General features: G+C 49.0%; 1 protein-coding gene across 1 annotated transcript in view; it reads left to right on the top strand.

Annotated features, from left to right (window-relative positions):
- The window catches only part of SRRM3 (serine/arginine repetitive matrix 3), a 104,623-nt gene that overhangs the window by 73,948 nt on the left and 11,253 nt on the right, over positions 1 to 19,422 (top strand). Inside the window, exons 4-11 of the mRNA XM_051991880.1 lie at positions 2,628 to 2,762; positions 3,004 to 3,084; positions 3,740 to 3,769; positions 6,590 to 6,652; positions 6,861 to 6,896; positions 9,120 to 9,170; positions 9,405 to 9,509; positions 10,107 to 10,278. Coding sequence (XP_051847840.1) covers positions 2,628 to 2,762; positions 3,004 to 3,084; positions 3,740 to 3,769; positions 6,590 to 6,652; positions 6,861 to 6,896; positions 9,120 to 9,170; positions 9,405 to 9,509; positions 10,107 to 10,278 — 673 coding nt within the window. The remainder of the gene's footprint in view (positions 1 to 2,627; positions 2,763 to 3,003; positions 3,085 to 3,739; positions 3,770 to 6,589; positions 6,653 to 6,860; positions 6,897 to 9,119; positions 9,171 to 9,404; positions 9,510 to 10,106; positions 10,279 to 19,422) is intronic.

The raw sequence follows: 19,422 nt of genomic DNA, 5'->3' as shown, positions 1-19,422 counted from the left end.
ATTTTTCACCCTTTGGCCCCAGACTCCCATTCAGTCCCACGCCGTTCATTTTAGGACAATGTGCTACACCCAAGTGTTAAACATCAGCTACAAAGACAAAGACTTCGGGAGGATAACCGAGAGCAGACTCTATTATTGTGCTAACTGATGGACAAACTACAGAGTGGGAGCTCTGAGAGCGGCAGCCAGCAGGGAGAGTGTGAAGCCAGCCCCGCTCGGCCCCCCGGCCCCGGGAGAGAGAGAGGGGGAGCTGGCCCCGCTCGGCCCCCCGGCCCCAGGAGAGGGAGAAGGGGAGCTGGCCCCGCTCGACCTCCTGGCCCTGGGAGAGAGAGAAGGGGAGCTGGCCCTGGGAGAGAGAGAAGGGGAACCGGCCCCACTAGGCCCCACTCAGCCCCCCGCCCCTGGGAGAGAGAGAGGGGGAGCCGGCCCCACTCAGCCCCCCGGCTCTGGGAGAGAGAGAAGGGGAGCCGGCCCCACTCAGCCCCCTGGCCCTGGGAGAGAGAGAAGGGGAGCCGGCCCGCCAGAGGGGGGCTCGGGCGGCATTCCACAGAGAGCAGCCCATCATTGCAAGAAGACAAATTGGAGGCAGTTAGGAGGAGAGAAGCCAAGATGATTAAGGGCCCAGGGACAGGATTGATTTATGAGGAAATCTGGTCAGAGCCAAGCTTGGCGGCAGCTCGCTAAAGCAATGACTTTGGGAGGGGCAGAGGAAGGAGCGGGAGGGAGGGGAAGCATGATCAGAGTCTATAAATATTTGAAAGGTGGCACCTTCCCAAGGCGAAGAGGATGTAGGAAGTGGGATAATGAGCAGGAACGGGGCTGATGGGAAGAAATGGAGAAGGCGCTCAGCATCCAGAAAGGAGACAAGTGCGGGCCGTCCCGGGCGACTCAGCATCTGCTGCCTGGTGGATGTCTCCCCGGCCTCCCTGAGGACCAGGCTCAGGGACCGTCTCCTCCTCCAGTCATTCAATCAACAAGCATTCATTAAGCGCCTACTAAGCGCCAGCCACAGCAGCTTGGAGGCAGAGTAGCTAGAGCGCCTGGCCCGGCGTCAAGAAGACATCTCTCTGGGCCCAAATGCAGCTGTCCCTTGTGAGCCTGGGCCTGTCACACAATCCTGTCTGCCTCAGTTTCCTCATCTGTAAAATGAGCCGGAGAAGGAAATGGCCAAACCGCTCCGGTGTCTTTGTGAAGAAAACGCCAAATGCGGTCACGAAGAGTCAGACACCCCCGAAATAATTAACAGAGGTGCCAGACACTGTACTAAGCGCTAATAAAAGCAAAAATAATCCCTGTTCTCGAGGAGCTCATGGGGGAGACAACGTGCAAACAACTAATGACAAACAAGGCCGTGTGTGTGTGTGTGTGTGTGTGTGTGTGTGTGTGTGTATGTATAGATATACATAGTAAACGATATAAATTATATATATATATGCATAAAGTGTAAGAAATACAAAAATATATAATTGGTATTAAATCTGATCTCAGAGGGAAGGAACATTAAGGAGAATTGGGAGAGGATTTTAGCTGACACTCAAGGAAGCTTGGAAAGCAAGAGCAGAGATGAGGAAGGAGAATGTTCCAGCTCAGTTCCAGTCAGGAACAATGGCAAGCAAAGTCTGTGCAAAGAGCAGGGAGGAGGTCAGTGCAGCTGGAGCAGACTGTGCGGGAGGGAGTAAAGCAGTGGTTCTCAAAGTATGGTCCAGAGAATCCTGGGGATCTCAGAAACCCTTTTAGAGGGGCTACAAATTCAAAAATCATTTGTATTTCCAATATGGTAAATGTCTATAAATATAACCCAGATAAACAAAAACGCTTTGGAGAGATCCTCAATCATTTTTAATAGGATAAAGATCCTGAAAACACAAGTTTGAAGAACCACTGGATTAAAGTGTGAGACTAGAAGGGAGGGAGGGGGCTGGCTGGTCAAGGGCTTTGATCCCCGAGGGGGCAGGGAGCCCCTGGAGTTTCTCCGATAGAGGGTGATGCCGCTGGGCCCGCCCTTCAGGAGAAGTGCTTTTGGTGGCTGAATGGAGGACAGGTTGAAGTGGGGAGAGACTCGAGGCAGCCTGACTCCTCAGCAGTTACTGCCCTGGTCCCAGCGCTGAGGTGAGAGAGGCTGCAGGGGCGGGGCAGGGTCAGAGGAGGAAGGAGGAGATGGAGAGTGTTAGGGAAGGATTCCGCGGGCAGCAGGACGATTTCAGAGACCGGTGGACAGAGGACTAGCACTGGGCTCTAGAAGACTTGAATCTAAATTTGGCTCCAGATATTTATTAGCTGAGCCAGTCCCTCAACCTCTGCCTGCTTCCATTTCCTTATTTGAAAAAATAGGGATCATAAGAGCAACAAGTTCCTTCTTGGGGAGATCCAGATCTCCTAAATGAATGCAGGGCATGGGAACAAAGCGTCAGCCCCGGTGGCAAAATGCTGGAAAGGGCGTCCGTTAAATGCCAGGGATGAGGGCTTTGTGCCCATTTTGCAGATTCTAGCTCCACTGTATCCCCGGCCTCCCTTTTCCCCACTCGCATATTCAGGCCTCTGATGGCTGCAATCACCTCGTCGGTCTCCCTGCTCCCAATCTGACCCGAAGGAGACCCCTGACCTCTCTCCTTCTATCCCCCGGCCAGAGTGATGGAAAGCCACTACTTGATAGAAGGGGATGCCCAGGGCCTGGAGTACTTGCCCTATGAGGAAGACTGCCCTCTGGAGTGCGACTGTCCTGCCGACTGTTACCGGGCTGACGGTGGGCACCGAGAGTACAGGTCAGGCCCTGGGGAGGGAGCGGGGACCGAGGGAGGGCGCTCTGCGTGAGAACCGGGAGCAGGGGGGCTGAGTGGGCAGGAGCTGGGGGGGCTTTGGAAATGGTGGCGGAGGGGGCGGGGAGGAAGGGAGGTTCTCTGCAGAAATGCAGGGCTGTGGATCCTTCCGAAACGGGGATCAGGAGGCCAGGCTGAGGCCTTGGGCGCTCCTGGCTCCCCTCATCATTCCCCCACCCGCCCCCAGGACCAAGCACTGGTCAAGCAGCTCAGCCTCACCCCCTCCCAAGAAGAAGAAGAAAAAGAAATCAGGCCATCGGAGGAGTCGGTGAGTGCGCCGGGCCTGCGGAGGGAGCGGAGAAGGAGCCCAGGGCCGTGGCCGGGAGAAACGCTGAGCTCTCCCCGAGGCTCCTGGCAGGCCGGGCCGAGGCCCCCAACGGGCCTGATGGGCCCCAGTCCTGCCTCAGAACCTACCCAGGAGCTTCGGAAATCAGACAATAAAATGGGGGGTTGGACGGTGTGTGATCTGAGGCTCCTCTCACTCGAGGAACTAGGCCAAGAGTTAAAAGACAATTCCCCTCCTCGGTGTCCACCTACTTCTCCTTGAAACTCAGTGCCGTCCCTGATGGGGGCCCGTGGAGAAAGGGAGGGAGAGAAGGAGGGAGGAAAAAAGGGAAGGAAGGTGGGAGGAAGAGAAGGAGGAAGGGAGGAGAAAGGGAGGGATGAAACAAGGGAGGAAGACAGGGAGGGAGAAAAAGAAAGAGGAAGGAAAAGAGGGAGAGAGGAAGGAGGGAGAGGGAAAGAAGGAAGAAGGAATGGAGGAAGGAGAAAAGTTGGTCCAAAAGCCTCCAGCATCATCCCTTCAGCCCTCTGCTCCCCCTACTTACTGCCCTGGGATATGGGGCCTGACCCAATTAACCACCTCCATCTCTGTCTTTCTCTGCCTGCCCGCCTGCCTTCCCACCCCCGGGACCTGTCCTCAGCAAAAAGAGGAAGCTGGACTCCGAATGCAGGTCAGTGAGCTGGGTTGGGCTCCTGGGAGTGTCAGTCTCAGGCCTCAGAGACTCTGCACAAGGCAGGGTCTGTGGCGATTGTCAGGCAGATGGCCGCCCTGGGAAAAGATCCTGGCAAAGGACAGGCTGAGAACCGCAGCAAGGTCAAGCCCAGATGTCCTGTGCCCGCTGCCTTCCCAACCTGCCCCCCCTTCAGAGCAGCCCCAGACCTAGACCCCCCAATGTTTCCCCCAAATAGTTCATTCTATAACATTATTAGGAATTTCCTGTTATGTATTAACTTCTTTGCACTCACTAGAATCCCATTGATGGAGAGAGAGAAAGAAAGAGAGACAGAGACAGAGACAGAGACAAACACACACAGAGAGAGAAACAGACAGACAGACAGAGAGACAGACACACATGACAGACACACAGACAGACAAAGACAGAGAGACAGAGAAACAGACACAGACACAAAGAGAGACAGACAGAGAAAGAGAGACAGAGAGGGAGAGAGAGAGAGAAAAAAAACAGATGCAAAAAGACACAGAGACAGGGACAAAAAGGAAAGAGACAGAAGGAAGAAGAGAGAGAAATGGAGAGAGATACAGAGACAAAGAAAGAAGGGAAATAGATATAAGGGAAAGAGAGAGAGAGAGAATGGTAGATAAATGCAGAGAAAGAGACAGGCAGACAGGGAAGACAGAGACAGAAAGAAACAATGATAAAGAGACAGAATAATATGAGGAAAGAGAAGAAAGAAGACAGAGACAGAGAGAGACAGCACTGTTGTGGTAGAGAAATGGGGGAAAGAGAGAGATAGAGACAGAGAAAAAACATTATTGTGGTAGAGAAATAGGGAAGAAAGAGAGACAGACAGAGACAGAATCAGAAACAGACAGCACTATTGTGGTAGAGAAATGGAGAGAGAGAGAGAGAGACAAAGAGACAGAGACAGAGAGAGACAGAGACAGAGAGAGAGAGAGAGAGACAGACAGAGACAGAGAGACAGAGAGAGACACAGAGAGAAACAATTGCTATCAACCAAGGGCAAGGATTATAACAGGGAGAATAAGGGAGTAAGGTCCCTGGAGAATAGGACATGAGCCAGTAACCTTAGGGATGGGGAGAGGAAACAAGGGCAAGGGGCTCTGCAGAAACCAAACTTCACAAAAAGATCTTGCCATCCACCATCTATAAAATGAAAAGGAGATAACCACTGACTTTCCAGCCCTTCTCTTTGAGCAATCCTGATTCTCAGGTACTTAACCCCCACCTTGGAATCTGGGAATTTTTTCAAACTGCTTTCTTCTGAACCTGGAAAGCAGAATGTATCTTCTCACTCCCAGCTCTAGCCTTTCCATTGGATCGAACCCAATGCAAATTCAGTCCAATTCTATTCTGTTCAGTTAGGTTTCCCTCAGTTCAGTTTAGTTCAGTTCAACCTGCCAATAACTGGTTAATCCCCTGCTGCGTGCAGAGAACTGTTCTAGACAGATGGGGAGAAGCGCAATAGAGAAGTCCTTGTCCTGAAGAGTCCTCAGTCTGAGGTGGGGGATGTATATGTGACCCATACATCAACAACTGGAATCCATAATAAAACACTATAAGGGGCCAGAGAGTTACGAGGTTGGGGGAGGAGAAGGGCATCCCTGGAGTCAGTGGTATCGGGGTTGGGCTTAAAATAATTGTAGGAATATAAGAGAGCAGTGGGCGGAAGTGAAGGGAACAAGGACGCAGGAAGATAAAGTCGCAGGCGTCCAGTTTGGAAGAATTATAGCTTTTGAATGGATTGTCCCCAGAAAGAGAGATAGACAGACAGACAGAGACACAGAGAGAGAGACAGGGAGAGAGAGAGAGAGAGAGAGAAAGAGAGACAGGGAGAGAGAGAGAGAGAGAGAGAGAGAGAGAGAGAGAGAGAGAGAGAGAGAGAGAGAAGAGAGAGAGAGAAAGAGAGAGAGAGAGAAGAGAAGAGAAGAGAAGAGAAGAGAGAGAGAGAGAGAGAAGAGAAGAGAAGAAGAGAAGAGAAGAGAAGAGAAGAGAGAGAGAAGAGAAGAGAAGAGAAGAGAGAGAGAGAGAGAAAGAGTCCTCAGAAGGGACAAGCGAGGGGGCTACGTTTTAGAAAGAGCTTCCATAGGGAGAGAGTGTCCAAATGAGGGAGACAGGAAGAATTTGATTTGGAGAAGATTCTGGGAGGCCTTGAGAGCCATTGTGTGGCCAAGGATTAGCCTTACTTCGTTTGGCCCCAGAGATCTGAAGCAGGAAGGAGAGGGGGTGGCAAAGGATGGCAAAACTACAGATTTCAGCTCCACATCAAGAAAAACTCGCAAACAGAAAGCACCGTCCAAAGGGAACGGGCTCCCTGGAGAGGCGGGGATTGTCCCTCCTGGAGGTCTTGCGGCAGAGACAGGGTGATTGGATTTTCAGGATGTCAGGCAGGTACAGCACACTGGACAAGGTGACCTCAGGTGCTTCCTGCCTCGAAGAGTCTGTGGTTCTAATTCTGGGAGTAAAAAGAGAGTAGTGAAAATAATAGTAAATAGAGTCAAAAAAAAGATATGGAGATAGGGGCCTTGAAGCAAGCCAACAACTTTGAGCTTTGAGGCCATAGGGAGGTACTGAAGGTTCTTGAATGGAGCAGTAACTGGTCAGATCTGGACATGGAGAATTTAACAATTATCTGCCATGTAGGATGGTTTGAAGGGGGAGAGGAAAGAATAAAGTGGCAAATCCTGTGTGGAACCTGTTGCAATAGTGGGGGCAGGTTGTAAGGCGGGGTGAGAGACAAATAGTCAAAAAAACCGAAGTAAAAGCTATCACTCCGTCCTGTGTCAGCAGCTGTGGGAGCTCCTCACCCCTTCGGAAGAAGAAGAAGAATGGAAAAAAGCATAGACGTGACAGGTACCTTAAAAAGCCTCGTTGTCTCCCCGCCTTGGCGCCCCGAGCTCGGCTTCCGTGTCCGTCCTGCTCCCCCGCCCGGCTCACCAGCTCCCAGGGCCAGGAGGGAAGGAGAGGGACTGCCCCAGGCCGGCGCGGAAGGGAAGGGAAGGAGGGCAGCTTTGGTGCCCCCATGTCTGCTAAAAGGAAACCATTTTGTCACATGTAACAGGTCTGACTCAGGATCCAGGAGGAAGAGAAGACACAGGTGAGCAGGAGCCCGCAGAGGACGCGGCAGGGCTGGCCGGGCCAGCGCCATTGAAGTTGGTTAGAAGGGTCCTGAGTGGGGGCTGGACCCGGAAACTGAGGAGCAAGGTTCAGACTGAGAGCCAGCCCCAGCTCAAGCCTGCTTCCTGCCCTTGTGTGTACCCCAAGGACAGAACTCTGCAAGAACGAGAGGCGAGAGCCCTTGCTCTAAAGGGTGCAGGAGGCTTCTAATCAAATTACCTGATCCTGCGAGATCTGGGGCTGGGAGAGGGGGCTCCTGGGTCGCCTTGGAGCTTCTTTCCTCGCCATATGCTTTGCCTGTCCGGGGGCAGCAAAGGCAGCTCTTTTAAAAGCCCACCTTTCAGATGGAATCATCCCTGTGGTTTATTCTGTGTCTCTGGTCAGGTCACTGACCTCTCAACCTCAGTTTCCCCGTCTGTAACATAGAAGGTGAACTCCTGAGGGAAGAGGCTGTTTTTACTTTCTCTGTATCCCCAGCTCTTAGCAGAGCTTGGAACACAGTAGATACTGTGACAATATGGCCTCCGAGGTCCTTTCCAGATCGAAGTCTGTGAACCTGAGTCATTGACTCTTCCTAGGCTCAGTTTCTTATCCATGAAAGGAAGGAGTTGGTTCAGGTCGGCCCTGGATCCTGTCCCCAGGCTCTCCCACTGGATCCTTGGAGATTTGGCTGAGCCAGAAATGGGCTGATGTTCTGCTGCCCTCCAGTGGCAGAAATCTCCCAGCGTGGGCACCTGCCTGGAACTCAGCCTGAAGAACCCATTTTTAGTCAGTTCTACCGAGGACTGACGGGGGCCAGTTCCGGGCCAGGCTGCTCTAGCACGAGGCAATCAGAAGGCATGGTTCCTCCCCTTTGGAAGGGGAAGGCCGGTCTCCCTCTGAGCTCTGTCTAAGGCCCCCTCCAATGCTACTAATCAATTAACAGGCAGGTTTTAAGCTCCTGGGCTAGGTAGGGACCGGTCGTACAAAGGCAAAAATATGGCAGACCTGCCCTCGGAGAGCTTCCGTTCTCTTGGGAGATATAACATGTGCAGGATAGACACACTCAAAATGAGAATGAAATGAGAGAAGTATAGGGAGAGACAGCAAAAACAAAAGAAAGGAAAGAAACAAGTAGTGATCAAGCACTTACATATGTTTTCACAATAACCCTGGGAGACAGGTGCTATTATTATACCGCTTTTACAGATGGAGAAACTGAGGTTACAGAGCTTGTGACTGGCTCACGGACACACGGCTAATAAGTGTCTGAGGCTAGATTTGAACTCGGGATTTCTGATTAGTAGTTGGGAAGGACTAAATTCTAAATTCTATAATCATAGGATGTGGAATTTGACATCCTGGATTTTAATCATGGTGACCTCAGGACTTTGTCACATATTTTCATTGGGCCTCAGTTTCTCCATCTGTAAAATAAGAGGGTGGGCTTAGATCTCTGAAACCCCTTCCAGTTCTTAAGTCCCATAATCCTTCACTCACTAATATGCTATAATGTTGGGGTCTGGTGAAAATTGGGGATTATTTGGGTTAAGGGCAAAACTGAGTGGGCCGACTGACAGGCACTGGTTGGATTGGGGTGATCAGCAAAGCTGGAGGAGCACCTGATCCTGACGGAGTAGCTGAGTACAGAGCTTGGAGCAAATCCAAAACTGGGGAAGGGAGAGAGTTGGGGAAAGGGGGAAGGAGAGGAGGGCGGGCGTGAGACAAGAGCCTTCCGTTTGCCCCAAATCCCAAAGCTCCTCGCTCCAGCTTTGACTGGATCTGCTTGAATTGCCTGTTCTAGACAGGGACCCATGGATAGCCAAGTCCTGGGGCCCCTCCAAGAGCGACTGCTCAGCCCTGCGTGTGATTGAGTAGTCCCTCTCTGTCATATTAATTAAGGCACCTCCGAATTAAGTGTGTACACAAGGGCTGGACTGCCCAGAGGGAGCGAGCGACACAAACTGGGGTTAGACGCCCAGGAACGCTTCTCTGACCGGGGTGGGGGGAAGTTAATGGTTTCCGCCAAGGGGCTGAAGTGGAGGTGAACAGATCCTATGTTTGGGGTAAAACAGAGCTGTGGGGCAGAGGGGGCACCCCACCTGAGAGAGGGGCTCAGCTCTCAGAGAAAGGTGAGCTTTCTGGTAGATCCTAAATCAGGAGGTTCAGGTCACCTCTCCGCACCTTCTAACTCCCCGAGCACTGAGCTTCCTGTTGTTTGTAGGTCCCGCAGCCCCAAAAGCAAAAGAAAAGAGAAAAACAAAGAGAGAAAGAGGTAAGAGACCCGTGTTTCTGCCCCCTTCCAGGGTGGGGGGGCCTATTCCTGAGGGAAGAATGATGTCTCCTTCACACTAAATAAAGGGGCTGCTAGTCCAGCCTTCTCCCAGAGCAGGGCTTGAGGTGGGAGAGGCAAGAATCCTGCGATCCGGAGGAAGGGCCCAGGAGCTTCTGAAGCTGCAGAGCCAGCCTCCCCTCCCTCCATCTCTCCCCTCACCTTCTCCTTTTCTAGACCTCATAGTGAATCTCCATCGAGAAGGTCCCATCGACACAGTAGCTGTAGTTCTCACAGCGCCTCCGTCTCTTCCAACTACAGCAGCTCCAAATCACCCAGCAGGTAGGTGGGCAGCCGGTGGCAAACCGTGGCCAGGGCGGGGGCAGCTGGGCCGGGGCCAGGCCTTTGGGCTTTGGGGGCCTGGGAAATGTGGGCAGGGATTTAGGTTTTTCCTCAGACCCTGTGTGGTTCTTGCCCTCCGTGGAGTGTCTACACGCCTAGAATTTGGTGGGGGAAGAGCTGGGATGTTGAGTGATGGAGGCTTGTGGGCAGCTCTGTCATGATCTGCCCATGTTGGACTCAAAAGGGCTCGGGTCAGTCGGCCTCAGCAGAGCTTCCATCAGGACCCCCGGGCTGAGCGACCAGTTCTGTGGGGGTGACAGGAGGAAGCCCAGGGTCTCATGGGAAAGGCATGGGGAAAAGTGGGGAGCAATGCTGCAGCTAAGCCTGACTGGCTGAGTTCTAGCAGAGATTACTGGGAGCGAGGGATCTGGGCGGACATCCTGGAAGGGGCGATGCTAAAGGGATCTGGGTCTCGGTCTCGCTCTAAGGCCGAGGGGGGTGCATGCTCAGAGGCTAGTGGCCAAGGCTGGCTCAGCGGAGGCAGAAGGAGGTAGGAGGGTCCCACCCCGGCTCCCTCCATCCCTCCCCTTGCTGCAGACTGAGCCCTAAGCCCAGAGATGACGGCCCCAAGGCCAGTAGCCAGCGGTCCAGCAGGAGCAGAACGTCCTCTCCTTCGGGCCGCAGCCGATCGGGGTCCCCGCACCAGAACGGCCAGCGGAGCAGGCGTCCCAGCCAGTCCCGAGGCAGCCCGTCAGACACACCACTGGATGTACGTAACCCCGGCTCTCGCCCCCATTCCCCCCCCCCCCACCTCCCTCATCTCTGGCAAAAGGTCACATTTGTAGAAGGACAGGTAGGGTCAAGCTCAGACCCGCCTTCACGCCAGGTCTGCAGGTGAATCCTGTTCCTTGTGCATGTATGTGTGTGTGTGTGTGTATGTGTACGTGTGTGCGTTGGGAATTAGGGGAGACCGCAGTCCATCGCCCCTGCCTCTCCCTCTCCCCGGCCATCCTGTCCCCCAACGAGGGCAGATCCTACCCCCAGGTTTCTGAGTGCAGTTAAATAATTAGGTGGAAAAGGAAGGTGAAGATCTTCCCAGAGATAGGAAGGCTGGAGATGGACCCCAGGGTGGTAAGGGAATAGGAACAGTTGTAGGAGCAGCCCCCTCCATTTGTGCCGCGCTTTATCCTCCCTCAAGAGGCTTTCCCATCCATTATCCCATTTGCTCTCACTACCACCCAATGAAGAAGGCATGGAACGTGTTATTCCTATTTCATAGATGAAGAAACTGAGGTGCAGCTAGTGAGCAGAGGAAGAGACACACTTAGGGCTCGTAGCTCCCAACTGGAAGTCCCAGAGACCAAGCCAGACTCCCTCTTAGCTACGCTACAGGAACAAGCCCCCCTCCTCGGGAGCCCCTCCCCCTGACTGGGAGTAGGGGAGGCTCAAGCACCCCATTTGGGATGTGTGACAGGTCAATGTGACTGGGAGACAGCTTAGGATGACTTGGGGTCAAGGGCCAAAGGTCTAGAACTGGACAGGGACTCAGAGGTCACCTAATGCAACCCCTTCATTTGACAGATAAGAAATCTCAGGTCAGGGAAGAGAAATGGCTTAAGGGCCCAGGCATTCTCCCCAAACTCGTAGTTTGTCATTCCTCCCCAACCCCCTACTCCCACCCTTTTTTGTTTCCTAGGAAATGCACATCTCTCTTTGCTGATCTGAGAGAATTTGCTGGCTCTCAGAGGATATGCTTTAATTTCAACCATTCAGCCTTGGATAGTAATGGCCAAAGCAACTCGAGTGCTCCCACATGGTATCACTCAGTCCACAAATCCTCATTCCCAGCATTCCCGTCCCATCCCCAAGACTGAGTCCCCAGCCAGCAGCCACCCCCAGCACTTCTCCCAATCTGTGACACTAAACGCCCTTTGCCAGCGCTGATCTCTGGCACTATTTGCCCCCAGAACTGAGGTCCTCACATCTGGGACCAAGTCCCCCAAAAGCTAGGAAGTGCTTGACTCCCAATCCCACTCTTTTTACTTTGAAAGACTAGCCTTCTCATCCCACCCTAATTTTTGTCCCGATTCCACTCCTTTCATCCAAGATATCTCTGCCTTGGAGAGCGAGGAAGGGTTTTTGGCTTGGCCCCATGGAACGGAAGACTAGGAATTAGAGAGAAGCCAGTTTCTGCTCAATATTGCTTCCCAACATTAGAGCCATCCAGTAACGGAATGGAGTCATGGTAGCTGGGCACGCCATCATTAGAGATACTCCCAAGGAGACTGGATGGCCCCTTGTCAGGAATAGTACTGATGATATTCTGGAATTAACTAGACAACATCTGAAGTCCCTTCAGATTGACTCATTAACCATCTGAGAACATCATTCCTCTCCCCAAGGCACGGTACAGATCTATTCTATATCTAATTTTTTAAATAAAAGGCTGTGCTCCATTGTGCCCAGAAGGGTCATTGGATACTGGGAGATCACATATTGAAGTGGGGGAATTATGGGGACTAAAGTAACACAAATCTCCACAATTCCACATTCATTATCCTTCCTACCAAAAAAGCGAAGACGAGAGTAAGGACAGGGTACCTATCTCCTTTTTGAGATTTAAAAGCACAGCATTTCAGAACCAGAGGGGAACTAGAGATTGTCCAGTCCAATCCTGCTCATTGGAAATCGGGACCCACAAAGTATGAACTATTCATCTTCAGTCACAAAATGAATTGGTGCCAGCCCCAGAGGTAGAATTCAAGTTTCCTGTTCAGTTTTCTTTCTAATGGACCTCAAGGTCCATTGAATACTTAGCCTGATCCTTTTGGCACACAAGACACTTCACCTTATCTATCCAGAGCCTCCTTTACCTATCCCTAGGCATGTAGGTCAAGAAACATCTTGCTAGGGCTAGAATATAGAATATATAGGGCTAGAATAGAATTACAGCCAAAGCCTCTAGATTCTAAAATATCACTTACATAGTCTCTCTGCTCATTCTCCTGTAGTACAATTCATTCCCAGAGCCTGTAGAAACTGAAACCACTAAAACCAGGTTTTAGCATAGTAGCAGCCATCTATGTGTTGGTTTTGATTTTGATTTCAATTTTTAGCTGTTTCCTTTCATTCTTTTTCCCTGTTTTTTTTTTAAACAAATCTTCCCAATTCCCCAGACAAGAAAACCAAGGGCAACTATTTTATGAATCCCAAGGGAACCCAAGAAAATCTCTCTGTGTTCTTGATGTTATCATCCGATGGCCATTTTTTAAAAAAGAAATTTCAAAAAAATGCTTTACAATCCAACTTGGTTAGAATATTCTTTGGTGCCTTCCAGGCCCTGTGCCCTCTTTAGCTAAAATCTGCTGGTAGTTAGAAGCTCCTCCCTTGGTCTATAACTGGAAAGTAGTAAAGTGAGTCAGGAAGGAGATATTCCTTTTCTTAGATGAGTCCAGGAAATATCTGAATGGATCATCTACAAATCGTTTTCAAAGCCATAGGATGTATTTAACATGGCATAGCCCAAGCTAACTCAGACGGGCACAGACTCACAAAAGTAATGGGGATATAATGCATAAACCCAAAGAAAATGGGACCCCCAACCTTAGATTGGACAAAACCCTTGAATCTAAAGAGGATGATACCCACATACCTAGTGGAACCAAACCCATATATCCAGAAAGGAAGAGACCAAACTTGAGTGTCCCAATATAACAATATCTTCTAGGGACTCTAGCTCATAAAAGGTAATACCTAGCACTCTGTGAAGACTTAAAAAGAGTAGCATTATACTGCTTAGAGTTCCCCCCTTTCAAGGAGAGACACCTTAGCCTGCCTCCAAGGCATAGCAAGCAAGCAAGAAAAAAAAAGAAGAAACAAAGGAAGAAAGAAGGAAGGAAAGAAGGAAGGAAAGAAGGAAGGAAAGAAGGAAGGAAAGAAGGAAGGAAGGAAGGAAGGAAGGAAGGAAGAAGGAAGGAAGAAGGAAGGAAGGAAGGAAGGAAGGAAGGAAGGAAGGAAGGAAGGAAGGAAGGAAGGAAGGAAGGAAGGAAGGAAGGAAGGAAAGAAGGAATTTTATCTGTCCCTGACCTTCTCTTTCCTTTGATTATATCTAGCACCTAGGACAGCAACACGTATGTGATCTTGGTAGTAGGGAGGGACTCTTTATGTCATTTCCCAAGTGCCATCCCTAAGGTTTTCTATCCATTATTTTGAGAACACTGAAACTAAGAGGAAAAAAAATCCCCCTTCCCCAAGGCCTTAAATTTATTGAGTACTCTCAGGGATTTGTCATCTATTCTATCCCATGATCCCGAAAATCCTTCCCTAAGGCAACAATAGTAAGACTGAGGACAACTTGAGGCAATACAAGAAAGAGATCAAGACTCCCCTTCCCCAAGACTGTTTTCCTCCAAATAAAAGGCTCGACTTTGGCCTATTTTGAATCAATTTCAAAGGAACTCATCCAGATTGAAGATAGCAAGGGAAGGGAGTAGAGGAGTCAACTGTCACTCCTGTCCTAGAAAACAAACCAAATAAACCCTATCCCTTACCTTCTTTACCATTAATAGTCTGGGGGAAATGCCCACCCACTCTGTTCCAACATGATCATGCTCCCCTCAGCCTCTTGTGAAAACAGCTCCTTTAGGAGCTCCTTCTCTCTCTTTGCTTGAGATGTTATTGGGTGGGGTGACTACCATTCTTTAACCTCCCTTTCTTCCCCTTGGGAAAACATTTTGGAAGTAGAATCAAAGCCAAGAGGAGACCCTACCCCTCTTTTTTCATATTGGAGTATCATAGAGTTTAGCAAATGATGAGAAATGTTTTGGGGTGGGGGTGGGGATGGCAAAGTGATGGGGACACTTTTGCTTACTCTATCTTTAAAAAGCCACACAACACTTTTTAATCCCATCTGTGTTTTTGTTTGTTTTTTAGCCTCCCATTTGAACCATGGTAATATGGGGAATTACAGCAGGCAAGGGCTGGGCTGGGGGAATTCACCTACCTTGTCCTGTGTTTTTCCCCCTTTCTTTTCTTGATCTTATATTTTTTCCTGTTTGTAATGTACAGAAATGCAAACTATTTCTCCATTTATTTTATTTTCTGGTATCTACTGTGTTGTTCTAGAATTTTGCGTTTGTGTGTGTCGCTGTGGACGCCTTTGGCCACATCAATGCAGAGACATGTTTTTGAATTTCAAGTGGACATTGATCATTGTTTCAAACTGTTTCTTTTTACCCCCTCCTATGTAACTGGAATTTAAAAGGGAAGATGACTGTAGAGAGAAACAATTCGTACTGAAACTATCCTTGTCAGGTGAGCACCCGTTCCTCCAGAACCCTCCGGTGGACTGTAGAATTAGAGATTTAGTTCTGGAAGGACCTTATATGTCACTGAATCCAACTTTCTCATTTCTCAGATGAGAAAACTGAGGTTCACCTGAGATAAGTGACTTGTTCTGAAGTCACTCAGCAAACATTTGGTATAATTTGAACTCAGGTTTATTTTGACTGCAAGTCCAATATACTATTACACCTCTTAGCTGCCTCTCTTAGGGTAAGGCCTGGAGTTGCTTCATGTCATGGATTGACAAAGAGCCCATAAGATAATGGAGCAGGAAGGGGGTCTTAAAGGTCATTTGGTACAACCTTCTCACTTTACATAGGAGCAAAATGAGATTCAGAAAGATGCAGTCTAGATCATAAATGCTAGAGGCTAGGGATCTTCTGACTCTTGGGCCGATGGTCTTTTCATTTCACCCTAGTTCAACTTCTAAAGAAGGAGGATGGGGAAGGAATATATTATATGATCAAGACATGTATGATCTCCAGAACACCAAACGCTTGGAGGGAGATAAGGGAAAGGTAATAGTATGAAACACAGATTCAGCATAGGCCACCAAGGAGAATTTAAAGCATGAAGAATATTCTTGACTTGGGAAGATAGTATTAGGAAGAGCAAGCATGACCTCTAGTGTTCCCTAGAGCATTTTCTTGGCAGCCCCTTATGCTCTAAGGCAGACCTAGATCCCCTTTGGGGATCTCCCTTTGGGAGGTGCTCGTCATTTATTTTATAATTCAACAATCGAAGCCTCTGGCACCAATTAGAGCATCTTTATACCAATGGAATATCAGAAAGTTGTAGCACACATAGAAACTTAGGAGACATGTCACCTTGCCAGATCTGGCCACTGGTTGGCTGAAGTGTCTAGAAGGATCAGGGCAGTCAGTCAGTGATCCTTGTGATTTGTTGGTGTGCTATCAGCCGTTGGTTTGATACTCATTAGTAGCTCAGACAGCCAATCTGAACTCTGCTTCCCATCACTGACTCACCATAAGAGATCGGTCCTGGGCAACAACAGCCTAAGAATATGAGGGTATTCCTCATTCCTGGAAACCCTAGGCTAGAGCCCCAGGTGAGTCATCACAACACCAAATTCTCCTTTGCCACTTTATAAATATTATAAATAACTTGGAAGAAGACATGGGAAAAGACCACTGGTGGCTATACTCCCACACCAGCATCCTCCAGTGGGATGTTTCCAATTCTTCAATGTGATGGCTGTTTAGATTTTAGCCTCAGTCCCTGTGCCTTTCTGTCCCATCACAGTAGGGCACACCTACTGTCATCCTTAGAGACTTAAGGGTTTCTCTGCTGAGCCTTTCCATTGGTCTCTATTTGACCTTCTTTCATGGCACTGGGGTCTGCCCTCTCTAGCTCCCTTTCCACTCTTTGTTAATTTAAGTGCTTGAATCCAGCAGAAAGGTGATGATCCAACTGGGATTTGTCAGGAACATATCAGCAGCTCCACAGTCAATTCCTGTCATCTGAAAAAAAAAAGAATTAAGCAGTTAATTCACAAATTTAGTTGCAACCTCAGGCCAGAAACTGACCTGGGTATGAAGAATAACAAGACAAAAGTAAAACTGTCCTTGTCTTCAAAGAGCCTACATAAAGTTGGCTGGGGAGGAGGTTTTAGGGACAGGAGAAAAAATTATGAAAATGCTTTGAGGGCCACCTTTCTGCTTCCAGCCAGAAAGGAAAATGAGAACTAGAGTGGGAGTTTTCTTCTTATGCACATAGCTCTCACTTGTAGAGGACACACTGAATGGCCAGTGGGGGACAGGTGTTGAAACCTCCTAAGCCCAACCTGGTTGACTTCCCTTTTAAATGGACAGTTTTCCTTTCCACTTTCATCCTTCCATTCTGACTGGCTTCTTTTGGATTGCCCTTCTCTCTCTCTCTCTCTCTCTCTCTCTCTCTCTCTCTCTCTGTCTCTCTCTCTCTCTCTCTCTCTCTCTCTCTTTCTCTCTCTTCTCTTCTCTTCTTTCTCTTACCCTCTTCATCTTTGTCTCTTTCCTTTCCTCCCCCAGCTATGGGCTCCCTCCATGTTGTTCCATTTCCATCTGCTGCTTATTGCATGCTCTCTGGAAGGTCTCTGTTGGTAAGAGAGTTAAAGGCAACTCGGCTCAGACATTCGGAATAAAAACAAAAATGAACAAGAGCAGAGCAAAGTCAAATGATTGCTTGGGGTGTCCAGAAACGCCGCCCTACAGGGTGGGGTGGGGGTGCAACCCCCCTCTCCCCTGCCCCAGCCAAAGCAACTGCTTTATTAGCCGGGGGTGGAAAGTGGCAAATACTAAAAAGAGTCATTGTCTTTTTCCCATTCTGCATCCAAATGGGAGATTTTCCTTTTCTTTGTTATTATTGCATTCCTGTCACTGACCAATCAGAAGGTAGGTATTTGTCTGGCTACGCACGTTCCCATCTCCAGATAAGCCTTGCAGCACTGAGCTTGGTTTTAATGTGATATATTCTCTCTCTCTCTCTCTCTCTCTCTCTCTCTCTCTCTCTCTCTCTCTCTCTCTCTCTCTCTCTCTCTTTTCTCTCTCCTCTCTCTCTCTCTCCCTTTCTTATGATTTTTTGGTGGTTCTATATGTTTTAATCATTTTTCAAAGCTAAATGGCCATTTATTTCTCTTTTTTTTTGGGGGGGGGGTTTCCTTCTTGCTCTTCTCCCCATTCTAATTCATCTTTTTTTCTTTTCCTTTTCTCCTTTCTTCCTTTTTCCCTTTTCTTCTTCATTCCTTACCCTTATGTATTTCCTCCACTTCCCTTCTATACCCCTCCTCTTCCTTCCTTCCTTCCCCTTACCTTCTACACTAAAGAAGTTTCTTTCTCTTTTTTCTCTTCCTTCTTTCTTCCTTGTCCCTCCTCCCTCCCTCCTCTCTCTCTCTCTCTCTCTCTCTCTCTCTCTCTCTCTCTCTCTCTCTCTTCTCTCTCTCTCTCTCTCTCTCTCTCGTTGTTGTTAGAATGCATTTCTGTGTGGTTTTAGCCTCCTGACTCTGTATTTCCTGTTGTGAACAGTGCATTGTGTTGAGTTCATTGAATTTCCTCTGCTGCCTGAAGTGGCAGATACCCAAAATTCACCCAACCTGGGAAGTCGTTCTCTCAGACTAACCAGGTTGAGGGCTAGCTTGAGAAAGAACCAGGAAGAAGATACATTGGTTTTGATCCCAGCTGCCCTGAATCCCATTACAAGCTTTTGGTGCTAAACTTTGGCATCAAGATTCTCAAGGAAGTTTCAGGATGACAGCCAGGAAGGAGAGAAATAATTTGTCCTTCTTCCATTATGAAACGGGATCTTTCACCAAGAGACTCTAATGAGTAAAATCTACCCTCCTTTTCTCACCTACACCAACTCCCCATTTCCTTTTCCCTGTGGGTTTTGGCTGGGCTCGGTGGGGTTAAAATGCTATTTGAACATCCCTCTAGGATAACATTTGAGGGGAAGCCTGGGGAAGAATGGGTTCCTCCTTTCTCTTCCCCTTGGGCTTTCTTTAGGGACCTCAGAGCAAATGGCAACCTGGGGCAATGATAGGGCTCTGGGTAGCAGCTGTAGACCTCAGATGGGGTGGGGGGGGCATTGTCAGGACAATTCAGCAGTGCCTCCTGGAGATCCTCAGGGATTGGAGGAAGCTCCGAGATGTAGCTTCTGCACCAAAAATGGAGACTGAGCCATGCAGCATGGCTGTTTTGTGGGTACTGGATTTTAGTTGGCCTTGAGGAAGAGCATCCTGGGTTTTGAGAGCTGTCTTGCCAAGGAAAATCCACACAAAAACTTCCTCCCGGCGGGAAATCTTCATGTAGAGGTTGGATATGGATAGGGAAGAGGAGGAGTTCTTTTGTGGACAAGACGGTCCCCAAGTTCTCTTCCAGCTCTGAAAGTTCTAAAGAAAAATGGACAACTAGAATTTCTAGAATATAGTCGAGTCCAGCCCAGCTGGGATGTTCTGAATTCTATCAGAGCTGGGAGGGAACATAGAAGTCCCTGTCCCTGAACCAACCTTAGGAGGCTGAGCCACTCACCCAGAGTCCAGGAGCTCAGGTTAGGATTGATCTCTCCTCCTACCCTAAGAAAGGTCTTTAGGCTATCTCCAGCAGACGTCTCATCTCTTTGTCTCTTGTGGAAGAGAAAGGAACCTTCTTCCCCTTGGCTTTATTTGCATCTCCATTTATGACCCTTCCTCAAGAAAGTAGAATAGAAAAGATTCTTTGGAGGTAGAGGGTGGAGAGGATTACAGACCCATTCTTTAAGTAATTTAGGGGATTTCAAGTTATTAAATCCTCTCCAGGGAAACAGGTCAGTAATTGAATTTGTGATTTCTTAGTCTTAGAGTGTTGCCTGGGGGTACTAAGAGGTACTGTTTGGGGGTGCGGGATAAGTGACTGGTCCAATCTATTAACAAGCATAAATTGAGAGTTTACCTTATACAGACATAGGATTAAGCCCTAGAGATACAAAGATACAACAACAGTCCCTGATCTCAGGAGGTTTACAGTCTAAAAGGGAAAGCAACATACAGAAACCCAAAGAGCTAGTTTGTAGCAGAGGCAGCCCTTTGTACTCTAGTGTC

Source organism: Antechinus flavipes, chromosome 4, assembly GCF_016432865.1.
Source record: "Antechinus flavipes isolate AdamAnt ecotype Samford, QLD, Australia chromosome 4, AdamAnt_v2, whole genome shotgun sequence".
Lineage (NCBI taxonomy): Eukaryota > Metazoa > Chordata > Mammalia > Dasyuromorphia > Dasyuridae > Antechinus > Antechinus flavipes.
This window is presented reverse-complemented; position numbering and strand designations above follow the sequence as displayed.